Raw genomic sequence first — 18,650 nt, 5'->3', positions numbered from 1 at the left:
AATCAACGCAAATAATGAGATGAGTTTCCGCAATGTGTATATATATATATATATATATATATATATATAATTAGCAGTAAAAGAGAGTCCACAGCTTTAAACAAGCTTATTAAGAGTAAAATCATGCTGCAATAAACTATACAAAAGGTGTGTGTCTGTGTGCATGTGTGTAATATTAATATTATAAAATATCTATTGATATAACAGCTGGTTTATGCTGTTGTTCAAGTAGAAGAGCAAAAGCAAGCACCAGTAACACACGGCTGGAACTAATGGTTATATTTTTCTTAATCAATTAATCTATCTATCTATCTATCTATCTATCTATCTATCTATCTATCTATCTATCTATCTATCTATCTATTGTTTATTTTCTGAATAATCATTTGGTAAATTTACAAATAATTAATAACCATAACTAATCTATGTTTTACCTAATGATACTATGAAATAAAGATAGGGTTTATTTAGTGTCCAAGATATCATGGTGACATTGATACAATGTGTTTTGATCCAAACCATCATTTTGGTTGAGATTGACATTTCAATGTTTAATGTATGTTGGATCAACATTGAAATTTTGATGAAAGCCGACAGCACACATGGGTGGAGACATTGAACTAACGGTGATTTGTAGTTGATGACCACAAGATAATGCAGGCATGTGATTCTGCAGAACACTAGTGGGTGTTTCTCAATCAGTGGGGCATTTTGGCTTTTACCCGATTTGCTCTAATCCTGTCACTTTCTCATTCATTCTGGACTCCAATTCCCATAATCCTCCCTGCCAGTCACATGCACACTCTTCACCAATCACCCATTGCCACATGCAGCTAAGTACATTCTCTGGACTATTTAAGACTCACTCACACGCTACCTTATTGTGAGGTCTTGTTTACCCTGTGTAGCAATTCTGAGCGTTTGTATCCTGTCTGCCTGTCTGCCTGTCTGTTATTGATCCTGCCTGTTTCCTGTTTATGATTCTCTGCCTTCTGCCTTTGGACGGTTTATTGTTATCTGGACTGTGAAAGATATCTGCCTGCCCTGATCTGCTGCCTGTATCCTGACCACGATTCTGCCTGTCCCTTGCTGTTCCTGTTTGCCCCTGCTTTGACCCTGCCTTTGCATTTGCAGCTGTATTATTTAATAAAGCTGCAAATGGATCGCTGCCTGAGTCCCGCATCATTACAAATCCACTGGGGGCTTGGTTTGGGGCGGGCCTTCATGATTTTAACAAGTCTGCAAAAATGATTGAAAAACATCCACTGTAGTTTGAAATTGGCCACTGATTGGAAAACGCCCATTTTGGTTTTGCATGTGCACTTCTCAGTAGTCTAATCAATTCCTCCTCATTGGAGAGAAAACACAGGTGCATCTTATACAGTAGTGTTTGTTGAACCACCTGACTTCTCTGGGTTTCAAACAAAGGTGCATCTTTCTTATTATTTCTCTGTTCTTTTGTTTGTTTGGTTTTTTTTGTGCTTGCTACTTCCTTTTTTATTTATTGTTACTGAATCTAATAAGAAATATTTATTTGAATAAATGAATAAACCATCCATTTTCTAAATTCTTAAATAGTGCATGCATCTTGCTTAAGTAATATTTATTATGATATATTTATTTATTAGTGCAAGTGACATGAACATGAGCAAGAATATCATACTTTACACATCGCCCATATTGCATCTATTACTCAAAGCTTGCAGAGCACCTTGCCTTCTTTCCTTTAATAGGAATGAAAGCAGATGAGGATGGACAATTAAAAAAAAAAAAGAGAGAAGCATCCTCTTGATAAATGTAACATTGATAATACATTGAGTTGTAGACTATAGGATTGTCACCTGACCTGGGACTTGATGCTGTCTTGGGCTGCATTTCCAAAAGCATCGTAAGCTTAAGTTGATCATAGCTCCATTGGTGGCAATGGAGCTACGATCAACTTAGGCTTACAATGCTTTTGGGAAACACAGCCCTGTACCTTATCTCCTGCTCCCTGATTAATCAAGTAATCATTCATATTCCTGAATCTGTATTAAATTTGAGGAATGCAACTAATCTCCATTCTGTTTAGCCTGTTTCCACTTAAACAAGAAAGAAAAAGAAAGAAAGAAAGAAAGAAAGAAAGAAAGAAAGAAAGAAAGAAAGAAAGAAAGAAAGAAAGAAAGAAAGAAAGAAAGAAAGAAAGAAAGAAAGAAAGAAAGAAAGAAAGAAAGAAAGAAAGAAAGAAAGAAAGAAAGAAAGAAAGAAAGAAAGAAAGAAAGAAAGAAAGAAAGAAAGAAAGAAAGAAAGAAAGAAAGAAAGAAAGAAAGAAAGAAAGAAAGAAAGAAAGAAAGAAAGAAAGAAAGAAAGAAAGAAAGAAAGAAAGAAAGAAAGAAAGAAAGAAAGAAAGAAAGAAAGAAAGAAAGAAAGAAAGAAAGAAAGAAAGAAAGAAAGAAAGAAAGAAAGAAAGAAAGAAAGAAAAAACATCTTTTGTTTGAGAAAGTGAATGACATGGCTATTATTTTGTGATATTTAAACAGATTAAGGCAGGGATGGGCAACTTCAGTCCTGGAGGGCCACTGCCCAGCAGAGTTTAGCTCCAACCCTAATCAAACACACCTGAACCAGCTAATCAAGGTCTTTAGGATTAGTAGAAAGTTATAGGCAAGTGAGTTTTTATCAGGGATGGAGATAAACTCTGCAGGACACTGGCCCTCCAGGACCGGAGTTGCCCATCCCTGGATTAAGGTCTACATAAGGTGAATCTGTAGCTTTAAGGAAATTTTTGGTAAAAAAAAAAAAAAAAGTTCTTTCATTATACAAGATAAACTTGAAAATGAAAATTTATGTAATGGCCATAGTTGACAGGTGTTTATTCCTCTTCATGAGGAGTTTAGCTCCAACACACCTGCCTGGAAGTTTTCAGTGATCCTAATGACCTTGATTAGCTGCTTCAGGTGTGTTTAATTAGGGCTGGAGATGAACTTGAGTGGAAAGATTAGACACTTTCCCATAGTGTTATTGAAGTGTTGATAAATAGATTAAATATAAATAATTTAACAGTAATATACTTAGAATATTCTGTGTTTAGCAATTTATAAAAAGTGAAATATATTGTGTTTAGCATATTAACATTGTTGAATGTGACTGTATGTATGACAGGTGAATTGACTTGCTCTTAAGTAACATCATGCTTCCTTTTTCAGATTTCAGAGAACCCAAAGGAAAAGAGGCAGTAGTCTGATGCAAGCCAGATTTTTAAAACTTGAGCCATTGGACCACTTGTAGTCTGACATAAGACTTCTGAAAGTAATGTTATTTTTAAAGGTTAAAATGCTTTTGTCCTTTTTGTCTTACTCTTAAATAATTTAATTTTATATCTCTTTGTCATTGATTGTGTTAAACTGTCAAATAAATAATCATTTTAAAATAAAATGACTCAATTGCTGGAAAGGTGTCATTTGCTTTAAAAGGTTTTCCCAAAACTTTGAAATGGTCAGAAGTCTGTTGACGTACCACTGAAGTGTAGCTGAAATATTAATGTTGTTCAAAACATTATTTTATGATGACATTTCAGTTCAATCAACATCACATTCACATTGATCAAACAATATTACTGATTTTTTTTTTTTTTTTTTAATTTCAATATTGATTCAACAGCAGTGATGTAGAATCAACATCATAGTGTAATGTTGATTGAACAATATTACCATTGATTGGTTTTGTACATTTCAATGTTGCTTCAAGATCAGAGATGTAGGATCAATCATAGTGTAATGTTGATTCAACAGCATTACTGCTGATTTTTTGTTCACCATTGTTTCAAAATTAAATGCGGGTGCAAACGTGATATTGAACCAACATCACCTCCTAATGTTGATTCAATGATATTATCATTGATTTATTGTTGAAATCTCAACATTGTTTCAAGAGTGATACTTTGTAACATTAATTCAATGCAATTAGCATTGACGAATCAACACTGACTCAACATAGTTTCAATGATTACATGCTATCTGGGGTGGGCCTAATTACATTTACTGTTGCAGCGTTCACAATCACTTTTTGGGCTTTAAAGCAGCAAGTGCTTACAAGTGTGAATCCTGAAATGTTTTGGTTTTATTCAGGAGATGAAAGTAGCTGACTGAATATGTTCATTCAGCTGTGTGATCAAACAGCTAAAATCAAAACTGCATTCTAACAAACCATAGCAGGTACCACAGCAACAGTCTCAAACATGGCGGTGTCCATAAAACGATAAAGTTTTACAATGATTGACAGCGCGTCAACAATGATGGACAATGATTGACAGCACTGTTTTACAATGGACAGTGCTTAGTCCAATAGAGGCACAAGTTCATCTGTTAGATATTTTAAATAATTAACAACAGTTAAATGCTTTGTAACCAGTTGAAGAGAGTACGTTTGAGCCGCACGTCTCACAGTTTCACACCCACAGTAGCTCGTAAAAAAACAGAATGCTGTATGAACACAGCTGTATTACGTACAAAATATGGGACTGACAACTGGGTTCTAGTGCTCTGTATAAAAAATAAAAAAAAATATCTATGCTGCCGCCTCATTGATTTGAGGTAGGAGAGCCCCGGGATGTTTTCTTTTCAGATGCTCCTTCATATAAGCTGCTGTGGTTTTAAAGAGCTCGTAATAAAGGCTGATTTTCAACATGCCCGAGAGTCTGAGCTGTCGTATTCCACGCAAATCGACAAATTTAGATGCGTCGTTTCAGCCATTGAGGAGGAGGATGTAAGATACTTACTCAACTCAGATCGAGCCCAATAGGGGTAGTTCACCCAAAAATGGAAATTATCCCATGGTTTACTCAAGCCACCCTAGGTGTATATGACTATCTTATTACAGACAAACACAATAGGAGATATATTTAAAAATAGATTTCGAAGTCCAAAAAAAATGCATCCAACCATCATAAAAATAATCCATGCGGCTCCAGGGGGTTAATAAAGGCCCTCTGAAGTGAAGGGATGGGTTATTGTAAGAAAAATATCCATATTTAAAACTTCATTAACTATAATAACTAGCTTCCGGCAGTCGGCTGTATGCATCAATTTGCTGTGGAAGAGTAACCTCTAACCCGATGCATGATACAATGATGAACGTGGAAGCGCAGAGGACAACAAAACAAAACACTGGTCATGAATTATAAGTCTAAAATGAGAAATTTTAAAGAAAATATCAGCAGATTTCGAATTAAGAGAAGAGGAGCTTGAGTTTGTTGCATGGATTTGTTTAAACCGCGAGAGACGTCCAAGCTTATGATACTCCTACATCCTGCGTCATATATCGCGTCAGGGGTTAATCTTGTGGTACAAGTTGACTTGTGCAGTATGCGTACGGTCGTCTACCGGAAGCTAGTTATTTTAGTTTATAAAGTTTTAAATATGGATATTTTTCTAACAAAAACCAATCGCTCTGCTTCAGAAGGTCTTTATTAACCCCCTGGAGCCGTATGGATTATTGTTATGATGGATGGATGCATTTTTTGGGGGCTTTAAAATCTTGCCCCCCATTCACTACCGCTTGGAAGAGATCTCCGACTGTGTTCTTCTGAAGGAAGATAGTCATATAAACCTAGGATGGCTTGAGGGTGAGTAAATCATGGGATAATTCTCATTTTTGGGTGAACTGTCCATTTAAGAGTTGGTTATAAAGCCAGTGCTGTAGTTTTCTCACTTGATTCACATGTAAGCAATTAGGTTTTAATACAAAGCTGGAATCAGTGAGAACTCTATACAGATCCACAAATTAACTTTATATGGAGCCAAGGTGCATGAGAACACTACATCTCTGACATCTAACACTCAAAAACAGTTGAGCCACTTTTCTGGTATTTCATCCACCAGGGGTGAGTTTCCCGAAAGCATCGTTAGCCAACTATGGTCCTAAGTCCATTGAACTCTATTGGTAACGACGGAACTTGCGACCATAGTTCGCTTTGGGAAATGCACCCCTGAATAGGTGTAACAGCTCTCTCAGATGATCAGTTTTCTCTGCGTTCAGATTCTGGGTGTGATTAACACACCCGCAGCCTGTGGTCTTCAATTTGTACTGCCACTGTCCCTGCACCAGTGTGACAGAAGTGACGTGAGCAGAACTGAGACTGAAATCTTGGGTAAATGATTTTCTCTCTTTTCACACGGATTCATAATGTAAGATCATTCACGCACTGCTCCTCAAATGTCACTGCGTTTTTCCTGGTCTAAAACCAGCTCTCAATGTATCTATTTTTAATATAGAATGTGCTGTGAACATTACCATATTTTATGAAATTAAAAAGTTTAAAGTCAAAGTTTAAAGTCAAAGCTGTTGAAAAGTTTAAAGTCAAAGGTGAAGATTTGGGCATCGGGGGAAGGGACATGCCCCAACAAAAAAAGTTTCAAAGCAAGTGAATAATCTTTGCGGATTTTTTTTGCCTTTTTGGGTTATAACAGAAGCATTGAGTGTTATGTTTTCATCCGTGTAATGAAAGCATAGATCTAGAGAATGATTCAATGATTCAATGTGTAAAACCCCAGGAAACAATGGAGAAAAACATTACCTGTAACTATTTCATTTGTACAAAAGTGGACAAATATAGACAGATAGAATAAATGACAGACAGGCAGATGGACAGATAGATAGAAAGATAGATGGACAGACAGAGATGGATAGATAAAATGATAGAATGAAAGATATGACAGACTGACAGATATAAACAAATAATAAATAAATGAACAACAAAAAGTCCCTATACCAACCTATGCCCTTGCCAAGAAGCCTGTTATCAGTGTGTCTAGTATTTTTTATCCAGACTGACTGTCCTCCAGGAGGGTGCCATGTTCAGTGCTAAGAGCTCTGCACCACGATCAATCATGTTTTATGTCTTGATTGGGGCTTTTCCTCTGACCTCTGTGATACGGTTTGAAGGTTGTTACCTGCTTCAGGGTGTTTGGTTGTCTGGCTCATCTCAGCCCACTGTCTGAACCTGCCTGAAGCCGAATTCAGAAGCAGTTATAGCCTTAGCATAAATGCTGAGCTATTTAAAGCACAGTGTAGTTGCATCAATTCTGAAATAGATCTCAGCCATGTGGACCACAAGGGAGCTCTGCTTTGACTAGGGGGATCAAAATGCCCCATAGTGGTTGTGAGTTGCTTTTCATCCAGACCTTTGAATCTGTGATGGCATCGTGTTAGCACAGCAAACCACCCAACCCCAAAGCAAGGAGAGAGCAATGGGCTACAGAGATAATGGGGATTTTAAGAAGATAAGATGGGAACAAAAGATTAAGCCTGCATGTTGGTTATAGTTCACTCAAAAATGAAAATTCTGTCATGTATTTTTCCATGCAATAACAATGTAAAAAAGCGAGAATGTCAAGCTTCAAAAAGCACTATTAAAGTAGTCCATCTTTCTATATTCCAAGTCTTATGAAGCAATTTGACAGCTTTGTGTGAGGAAATGAGCTTGACAATGACATCAGTTTTCTGCAGAACTGCTTTATAGATGAAATGAACTAATTTAATAATTGATATCTTTACAACAGAACTGAATCAACACTGAACTGACTTCAGCTGAACAATGACACTATTTTCTTTTAGAGCTGCTGTACAGCTGAAATTAACTTTGTTTGCATCACTGAATCATTTTCCTGTTATCACTATTTTTAAACAATCTTCATTGTATAAAGTGACTTGGAATAAACCATAATTTAAGTTGTTGTTCTTCCCTTCCAGCAAGCACTTATACACCAAACACTGAGTCTGTGAGCTGAATTAGAGAATCAGATCAGACCAAGAACAAATCATTCAGACAGTTTTTGTGAATAAGATCAACCACTTCATTGAAAAGACTCAAAGGACTGATTCATTCACAAATCAAACATTGATATATCTTTCTCATGAAGCTATAGGGTGGATGTCATGTTAAAGGGTTAGTTCACCCAAAAATGAAATTTCTGTCATTAAGTGCTCACCCTCATGTCGTTCCACACCTGTAAGACCTTTGTTCATCATCGGAACACAAATCATCATTGTACCTTTTGACGTCCAGAAAGGTAGTTGAAAACAAAATAGCCAACATGACTACAGTGGTTCAACCTTATTGTTATGAGTGACAAGAATACTTTTTGTGCACGAAAAAAAACCAGAAACAAAAAAAGCGACTTTATTCAACAATTTGAACCATTGTCATATGTAGTGAACTCAGTGCAGGCTTCCTTGTTTACGTCCGAAACGCTGGCACATTATTGGCCGGATCCTGTGTCAGCATCACATGCATGCATCGTGCTGCTCACGTGTTCAGCTTCGGCCAATACTGAGTTGGAGTTCGGACGTAAACAAGGAAGTATTCTCATCGCTTCATAACATTAAGGTAACCACTGTAACCACCTACCTTTCTGGATATCAAAAGGTGCAATGATGTTGATGTGACGATGTGTGGATCAGATACCCTCGGATTTCATCAAAAATATCTTGTGTTCTGGAGATGAACGAAAGTCTTATCGGTGTGGAACGACATGAGGGTGAGTACTTAATGACAGAAATTTCATTTTTGGGTGAACTAACCCTTTAAATTTTTGGTTTGATTCTCAAACAAAGATGATATATGGCATCAGAAGAAAGTAATTTTTAGAAGAAATAACCAGTAGTGCAATTTCTTCAAAATGTCTCTCTGTCTCTCTCTTTTGCTATTGTTGTTTGTTTGCATTGTACACGAAAAAAAGGGTCTCACAGTTTTGGAAAACAAAATGTAAGGGTGAACTATCTCTTTAAAAGACAAGCTAAATAAACCAAAGAATTCTTTGTTAACATTCATAATTTCAGAGCCTGCAGCACTGCAGAGGAGACTGGTACAGTTTAAGTGTTAATTGGTGTCAGTAGTAAGTACAACAATTTTTTTATGAGAAAGCTTTATGCTTGACCTTCCCAACAGAGCTTAATTTATTGTGTTGTTTTCAGGAAACAATATACTCCACAAAGGACCTGGCACTGAACAACCAACTTACAGTTAAAGCTGCAGAACTAAAAACCTTATTAATGTAAACTGCAAATGCTATAGAAATGCTTGTCAGCAGATTCTGGGAACACTAAAACCCATAAATACATTTTACTGTCAGATAGGACTAGAAAACACAGAAGAATAATCATCAGCTAATGTGTTTTGAGCCTGGTATTATCTAAAGGGCAGGGTAGGATTCAGGCACAACACCAGGGTTGAGACTAAGAAGTGTTGTAACACGTGGTAGGTTGTATCACCCTCAGTTTACCCAATCAGAAATTAGCTAGATGGGTGAAATCATGTTCATATATGTCTACCACCTTCGTGAGGTGACAATCTTAAGGATGTTTTCAATGTTTATTTGCTGGTTTGAATTGAAATGTTTCCTATATGTTTATCATGCACACTACCATTCCAAAGTTTGGGGTGGGTACGTTTTTTTGAATGTTTTTGAAAGCAGTCTCTTATGCTCACCAAGGCTGCATTTATTTGATCAAGAATACAGTTGCACAGTTAGGGTAAACGGTAAAAAGCAATTCTCAGTCTTGGGCTGGGTAACAATTTGAGAGAGGTCAGATTATAAGTAATCTTAAATGTTAAAGAGGTCTGACATAAAGACAAATCTGGACTGAGAGCCAAACTCGATTCCCATGCAGCTGAACATCACTGGCTCAATGAAGGAATCAGAAGGCTGTCCAAGTCCATGTTTTATAAACCTTGAAAGTTTAATGGCTTTCAAAACACTACAATGCTGAAGCTAGTTAACAACTGACAGTCTGCCTTTTAGTCTGCCAGAGTCCACCTGCTCACATCAAATTTTAACTTCAGAGCTGATGTCTTTGTACTATGAAGGCATTGCTCATGGACAGCATCATTTTTTGCTTTGAACAGTCCTCTGAAGTTGCTATGCACCAAAACATCATGATGGATTGTGAATTACAACTCATATGTCACAGAACAACTGTCTCCCTTCATGTCAGTGTGACCCCTGCCCTCCTAACATTAACCTCCAACCAGGCTCCCAACTAGAGATGGGTGCCACAAAGGTCCACCATCACTCACCATACTCGCTGTCATAGAAAACAATGAACTTGTGCCAGCGCAGTTCAGAGACGAGCGTGATCATGACATCATTTAGACGCACAGGAGGGCGTGCGGCCAGGGTGTAGCGCTCTCCGTCGGGGCTGGGATTGAGCTGGCACTCAGCGCGGGGTGTGCCGTCTCCGTTCCTCTGAATGAACAGGTGAGGAATGTGCATGGCATCCGTGAGAGATTGTAGCGCGTTGGCTGCAGCACATCCCGTTGATGACACCAATGCCAGTATCCCCTGATTCATGAGCTCACAGGCTAGAGAATGAAAGAGAGATAAAAAAAAAAAACGGGATTAGAGCGTCCAGGAGTCATAGGTACTACTTTACAACAGTTAAGCACGCTGACCATTATGGAACTTATGGTCCATTGTCATTAACCAGTGGCAATTAATGCAGCAAATGTCAGAGTGATCCCATAGGGAACAGGTGGGATAATGTGTCCAGATTTCACAGGGCAAATGTAATTCTCTTCAGTGTATTGCCATATGCTGCTAATTTATTGCCTCTGTTGAATATCAGTGTAGCAATTTCTCAAGGAAATCTAGTTAAAGTGGACATAAATAATTTATGACATATGAAATTTTGTAGATGTTGCCATCTGAGAGCCGCAGGCTAGGAAACATACGCTTTATACATATAGTTACCCTTGTTTTTTTACAATGATAAAAAGTGGATTTCTAATCCAAGGCTGTTCCAGGGTGCATATCTGACAATGTGCCTATTTAAAAAGGGCATTGTGGCACAGAAAAATGGTAGTAATATTCCCAGCTTTGTACACTAGAGCACTGTTTCCCCAATTGTATGTGACTACAGCACAAAATCATAACATTTATGCACAAATGCATCTTGAGAAAGAGGTTTAAAATATGTCACAGAACATTTGAATTCATTCTTCATTTTAGATTATTTTTCACAGATTATTTCCTGTTATTTTCTAATATTTACACAAATCAAAAGTAGTTAGAGTACTTTGCCATATTTATTTGCATATTTATTTTAATACATATTTTATCATAGATTCCAAAACGGGAGACTGTAAATTAATTTTGTCTAGTGACAGCACAGAAAGTTTTACAACTGCAGGAGTTGGAAAATCAATTATTAATAAAGCCAAAAAAGCACTCAAAATGCACAGAGCCCACTGTACAGAGAGCAGCTAATGGAGGTGGAATTATTCTCCAAGTGAGAAATAAAACCCGGTAGTTTCTGTAACTTCCACACAATAACTGTTTGTCTACGTGTCCCCAGAGAGGCTGTGTGCTAGTTTCATTAAAGCAAAGCCTGGATTCAGATTGGCTGATAGCAAAGGTTTTAAAGAACAGTTCTTTAAAGACGTAGGTAGATCAATGAATTACAAATCCCAATGAAAATTAGAGGAAACGCAATGATTTTTTTTTTTTTTTTTTTTTTTTTTCAGGAAAGAAACTAATTACTTTTTTTTCTAAGAAGCTGAGCAAATAATTTTGCACAAAGCTAACAGAGAAAATACTCTGTAAACATTTGAACAAACACAATTTACATTGTTATTCCACTGAATGAATCCACCTTAACTGAATACAAAATACCCTAAATCACTTACAGTTCCATAATAGGCTTTACATATAGGCTGCTGAACATAAACCAAAATTGTGTTTTTCAACATTAAATTTCTCCCAAACGTTCCTTAAGATAAAAAATAAGCCATTAGAAATAATAACTGCTATGAACAACTGAAAAACTCCAACAAACAGAAGCTCCATGTGGTTTAAAATGGTACAGAAAATACACTTGTTATGCAAGTTATGAAAATCTTTATTTATAGTAGAAAATTACCAGAACCGTAAACCAGTTAATATCAAAGACTATAGAATAACACAAGACGTGTCACTCGTATTGTTTTGAATGGGAGAAACTGCAACGCGCAATATGGCGGAATAAGTCCCGCCTTCTAAATATGAGCGAATCACCGATTGGTAAAGTCATCGCGTCACTGCAGCGGCCGTTAGAAGCTCCGGTTCCTATAGAAACAGTCAGACGTGCGCCTCCGAAATGAGACATAAGAGACGCACATTTAGGTCTGCGCATGCGTATTAGCTTGATCCAGCCTGAAAAATACAGTTTTTTGTCATGATTCGAGCATTTAGAAAAAAAAATTATGAGACAGTTGTTGTCAGATTTCATTGGTGATTACAAATATGAAATTTAATTGAAAGCTTGGCAAACAATTTTGGAGAATTTGATATTTCCCCATTCAAAGAGATAGGAGCTGCACTTGAATGTCCGAGAGTTGTTTCAAAGATGAACGCCGAGTGAAATGACTTGTCTTAAAAGGACTTTGTTAATATTACATGCACTTTGTTTAGTTTAAGACCTGAACACGACACATACTGTACTTTAAACACAACATTTATCTAAGTTGACATGGAAAAAAATGTCTTTGAAAAAGTAATATGAGTCAGATCTTACCGATAAATGTGTCTGTTCATGCGTTATGAGCTTCTTATCTCTCCATAACTATGCAAATAGTGTAATTTTTTTAATCTTTAAAATGTATCTGTGTATAATAGAGCTATGGAGAAATATAGCTGTGAAAAGCCTGATAGATAAAACCGTTTGCTGATTCACATCAGAGAACTACATTTCCTTGGATAAATCCAGAGAGAAAAGATGCAAAGACTGATAGGGTTAGAAAGAATAAGAAAAAGGTCTGTTTAGAGGAAAAGAAAACTTCTGCCTCCTATGTAATGCTGTCAAGATAGAGCTGATAGACAATACAGAAACAGTGGCAACTCTATCAATCAACCAAATGCCATCCCCAAACTTCAGAGCAAGAGAAACATCCACAACCTGCAGGGCACAGCAAAACACGCCACGGGAAACCAATAAGTCATGTGAGAATGGTCATTAAACCATCTGATGTGGAAATTCGCACTGACAGGCGCTGTTCGCTGGTCCATGAATTCTACATTTATACATTCTTACACATCACGGCGGTGACAACCGCAAAACAAAGGGATAGTTTGCCTAAAAATGAAACGTCTGTCATCATTTACTCACCCTCATGTCGTTCCAAACCTGTATGACTTTCTTTCTTCTGTGGAACATAAAAGAAAAGATCTTGAAGAATGTTTTTAATCCATACAATAAAAGTCAATATTTGCAATATATCTCATTTTGTATTCCACAGAAGAAAGAGAAGTCATACAGATTTGGAACAACATAAGGGAGAGTAAATGATGATAGAAGATTCAGGCTCCCTATCAACATTCAGCAGCTCCTTCTCAGAGAAGGGAGATAGAGCAACACAAACACGCATCACTACAGTTTGAGCAGAATTTGATTAGAATTTAGTGTAATAATAACGCTGCCTTTTATTCTCTCTCTAAATCCACACATAGCTTCTTATGCAGATTATGGTATATTATAGACTAATACTCAATTATAGAGTCATGGTTTACGTACAGGGTGAACGGCACCATTCTTTGTAATCCCTGATTTTAGGATTTGAATCTTGTGCGTCTCTACATCGTTGATATAATGCATTTAAAAATTTATTTGTCATGCAGATTAGAGACTTTTATCACCAAATAGGATAAAAAAAAAAAATTATATATATATATATATATATATATATATATCTTAAGGAAAATATCAGAACGCAGGAATATATTAACACATGGTCAAATTAAATTAATTAATCCACAGCTCACAGCACACCTCCAGAGTCTCCGTGTCATTGATTTGAAATGCCTCTGTGTCGTAACGTTTACGATACGGCAATAGAGAAGGTTGATGGGTGATTCTCTTACCAGAAATTACATAAGTCGTGCTGCCAGGATGATTTCACACTAACGGACAGATGTTTTCATTGGTCTTTGTGAGCAGGGAAACAGACGCCGAAGGTGTTGTGGATGGGTTTCCACCCAGCATGGTGCTGTTTGTGGTTTGATAAGGAAACTGTGGCCTTTGCACACAGTCTATGGTTGGAGCTTCAAGACTTCGAGACTGAATTTGTAAGAGACAGATAGCACAGTGTGTGTGTGTATTCAGCATGTGTGGGAGTGTGTGTATGAACAGTATGTGTGTAAGGTGGCATGTCCACTGGATAAGCTTAAAAGATTACCAGACCACAAACATCAACCCCTACAAAATCCTATAATCCTGTTGGAATTGGCATCATCAAAGTCATTCAGTGCCCTGTACTGTATCAGAAGGAAAATTATCCTCCATCTGTACATAATGCAAAAGCCTATAATTAGCATTTTTGTCCTAAAATGCTAATTATAAAACACAGTCCTGGGTAAACGGGTTTTAGTGTTTAAAACAAGCAAGACGCAAGGGCTTGAGACACGTTTAAGTTGGACTTCTTGTAACTTCAGCGGAACATTTTTAGATTGCCTCATCATGTACGAGACTGCAAAAAAAGAGAGAGGAGGGCGAAACATGTCCGTCTTGCACATTTTTACATAGAAAAACAATGGAAAAGTAAGTAAAACATAAGCAAATATATAGTAACTTACATTTTATTGTAGACACAATATTGACAGTTATTTTTGTTTTGGCTCAGCTAGCATAAATAGTTCCAAACAAAGCTATGCCAGAAATGCTGCAACACTAATCAACACACATTAGTGGTGGAAACACCACTGAATGATTCTTTCATTTGATTTTTGAACAAATCGAGTGAATTATTAAGCAAGTCACAGTTCTCATGCAATATGGGGAGGAAGAAAGATCTTTCTGAAGATGAAAAGCATGAAATGGTGCAATGTTGTACAAAAGGCATGAAAACAACTAATATTGTGTGAAACTGAATGGAGATTATCAAATTATCATAAGATTTGTAAGTGATTTAGAGCACAGCAGAACTCGGTCAGATAAAGGCTTATTAATGAAAGTTCCTATCAAAAAAAATTATTGTATTAAAAGGGCAGCTATAAAAAAGCCAGTGTTGAGCAGCAAACAGGTATTTGAAGCTGCTGGTGTCTCTGGAGTCTTGAGAACCTCACCATGCAGGCTGGCAGTTGTGCATAAAGATGCATTTTAGACACCACTAACCAAACCTAACAAAAAGAAACATTTACAGTGGGTGTAGAAATACATTTTCAAACAGTTTTATTGCTGTGGTGTTTTTTTGCAGCATGGGATAGTGCATTGTACAATAATGCATTGCACTATGCACTATCCTCCTTTTTATACCATAGCTGAAAATGGCCAGTTATGAACTCCACATATCTTGCAAAAGTCATTTTAATACCCTCCATCTCACTTCCCAGTATTCCAGCCCAAATCATCACCCACCAGCTCCTTGCTGACGTCGCAGTCTTGTTGGAACGTGGTGGCCATTCACCAACCATCCAGAAATCCATCCATTTAGACCATCCATTGTAGTACGGCATTAGACAGTGAATGAAACTATTTAAAAATGAGTCTTCATGTATTTCTAAACCCACGGTAAATGTTTCTCTTTGTGAGTTTTGGTTTGGAGTGGCTGAAATGCATCTTTACGCACAACTGCCAGCCAGCATGGAGAGCTTCTTGAGACTCCAGAGGCACCAGCAGCTTCAAATACCTGTTTGCTGCTCAACACTGGCTTTTTTTTCTTATAGCTGCCCTTATAATACAATTAATTTTTTTGACAGGAACTTTCCTCAATAAGCCTTTATCTTTACCAAGTTCTGCTGTGCTCTAAATCACTCACAAATCTTATGATAATTTGATAATCTCCATTCAGTTTTCACAAAATATTAGTTGTTTTCATGCCTTTTGCACGACATTGCACCATTTCATGCTTTTCATCTTCAAAAAGATCTTTCTTCCTCCCCATATTGCATGAGAACTGTGACTTGCTTAATAATGTGGAACAACCTCTAAGTAGTGTTTCCACAGACCTGGCAAATTATTTTGTCTGAGATTGATACCAGATAACTAAAAAGACATGGATAAATAAACGAACAAACATTTTCTTATAAAAACTAAAATCTGAATGTTTATTGTACAGAAATCTTACTGATTTGTCTCTTGCATAATAATTTGGAATGCAGTGTACACATTTGGTTTGCTTCCTATGCTCAAAGATACTATATACTGTAGAAGATATGATATACTATTTTGCTGGAAGAACCTGACTTTATTTTATTGTAATCATCAAGAATGTCAAACATTTAGCTCCATATGAATTATTATCATTATTATTATTATTATATTTATAATATATAATATATAATACATTTCATATTATTATATTTCTGTTTTTCCCCCCTTGTAAGTTGGCTGCGATTTTCCACAGGTTTTGACCTGAAGTCCCATTTACTTCAATGGATGAATGGAAACAAAACTCGATTCTGTACAATAAAGGATAAGGATGAAAAGAAGGTGCAAGTGGGGAGGATACAGACAGAGAAAGGAAGAGCTAATTCACTGCATTATTCTCCATCATCCACACCCCACACATCTTTCTCACCACTCCTCTTCTCCTCTTCATACTAAAACCCAGAGCCAACAGGGAGATACAGGATGAAAAGAGAGCCTCCGTCGAGCAGACAGCCCGGCACTAAGTCCTTCCTGACTTTGTCAGAGTGAGTTATTCATATTGTCCCGCCCTGTCCTGTGTCCTTCATTAATACATAATGTGTAGCACCTGCAATTATGTTCAGAAAAGCTATTTCAGGTTTGATGCTCTGAATTACAACAGGCCGAGAAGCAGCCTTGAAAATATGAGGCTCTTGTCTCAGAAATTTTACATTAAAATGAGTTATTGACATTTTACCTTGTCAGATGTCTCTTTTCATTTCCAGTAAACAGAAATGCAGTACAGCCTGGATTGAGCTTCAAATAATGAAAAACATGCCTCTTGAAACCAATTACACTTTAAAAGTTTATTTTTAGAGTTTACTTCTTTTACTTCAATATATAAATAACAACAACAACAAAATACTTCAATACTTCAGATCTCAAAGTACTGTTCTGGGAGGAGAACCTGAAAAATGGGATGAGACACTTAAGCGCGATTCTTAATCCATGAGACTCCTCTGTCCCAGTACACTTTACAGTGGAAATAACAGGACAGAAACCTAATCTCTTCCACTTGATTTCTGATCTCTAGAAATCAATGATGGTACAGAAGCTAGTGTGTCCCAGAAGAAGTACAACAGCGTTTCATAGGCGGCTAAACAAAATTGTCTGTCCTTGTAAAAACTGCAGAATTACAAAAACATCATTCCACAGCCACTATGGTTTTATGGCGTATCAGATTATGATACATCAGATATTTTTATGCTGGTCCAGGTTGGTTAATGCTGGTGGACCAGGCAAAGAAATGCAGGAAGGGCTCTTCTGGTGAGGCACTTTGGCCAATGTTATTAAGTTAGTTGCATGCAGTGCATGCAGGCAAAACACAAAATATGCTTGTGACAAGTCATGTTGATTTCTATTATGTGAAATGACCTTATGTAGATCCGAATCAACTGACCAAACTTATGAGATGATACCCATCCAAGCTTTTGACCTTTATCATACAGCTTTTTTAGACATTTCTGCATTGTGGCAGGCCATCAAATCAAATAATCTAATTTCAAAGTCAACATGAAATAGCGTTTACAACCTGTTCCACTTCCATAATGTGATGTATTCCTCAGTGAAACAAAATGTTGAAAAAGACAAACAAACAAATAAAGCGAATAGAACGAATTTTGAATTCATATTGACTTTCACAGCAGCAGTGAATGGTGAGGCCAGGTCTACAGAAGATGTCTGTCTACACTTGAGTTTGTTTTGAGTTTGTGTGATTATATTTATGTATAAATCACCACACTGTGGCCGAAATATTTTGCTAATTAGCATAGTTAGTCTAGCATAGCTGGAATGCTAAATTCTCATCTGGTAAAAGAAGCCTATGCTGTGACAGACCAGTGCTTTAAAACGCTTTTCTGTGAAAGCTCTCTCCAGGGACTTAACACTGTTCCATGTTAAATCCAAATCCAGATTCCAAAAATGTCCCATATTCCAACACCCTTTCACTTCCTTCAGAAAATCATGTGACTTTATCAACCATTTGTTTAAAAATTGTCTCTGAAGTTTGATTGCTAAGTGCCACTCATGCACTGTTGATGTAAGATGGACTGTCATTATATCCACCATGTTAGAATTGTCCTTTTTACCCATATGTTCGTTGACCTTCAACAAAAGTGTTGCTAAACAAGTATAATTTAACCATGCTTGACAACTTCTTTGGTCTCTATAGCCCTTACACTATAGAGAAAATGATGTTATTGAAGCACCATGTAAGTAAATACAAACACAAACCCAGTTAGTTAATTTTAGGATCTTCTTGGCACCCAAGATCTTTAAAGCTCAGCTGATCAAAGACTTCCCACGGCTGGCTTCTGTTCTCTCAGCGGTAACTGTGGTGAAGAAGCTAGCACACACTTTCTGCTTTAGAGTGTGGGTGACTGGTCACTTGGCGTCCTAGAGAGGAACGTTATTGAAAAGACCTTAGGGGACAATCCTGATTGTGCTGCTAATTTTTGCACGGTTTTGGGTAGTAAAAATAAAAAATGAAAGATTCTGTGGTGCATTTCTGCTTAAAA

General features: G+C 37.0%; 1 protein-coding gene across 1 annotated transcript in view; it reads right to left on the bottom strand.

Annotated features, from left to right (window-relative positions):
* grid1a (glutamate receptor, ionotropic, delta 1a) overlaps positions 1–18,650 on the bottom strand; it is a 342,488-nt gene that overhangs the window by 120,534 nt on the left and 203,304 nt on the right. The window contains 1 exon segment of the mRNA XM_048191329.1: positions 10,055–10,339. Coding sequence (XP_048047286.1) covers positions 10,055–10,339 — 285 coding nt within the window.

The sequence above is a fragment of the Megalobrama amblycephala genome, linkage group LG5 (assembly GCF_018812025.1).
Source record: "Megalobrama amblycephala isolate DHTTF-2021 linkage group LG5, ASM1881202v1, whole genome shotgun sequence".
Classification (NCBI taxonomy): domain Eukaryota; kingdom Metazoa; phylum Chordata; class Actinopteri; order Cypriniformes; family Xenocyprididae; genus Megalobrama; species Megalobrama amblycephala.
This window is presented reverse-complemented; position numbering and strand designations above follow the sequence as displayed.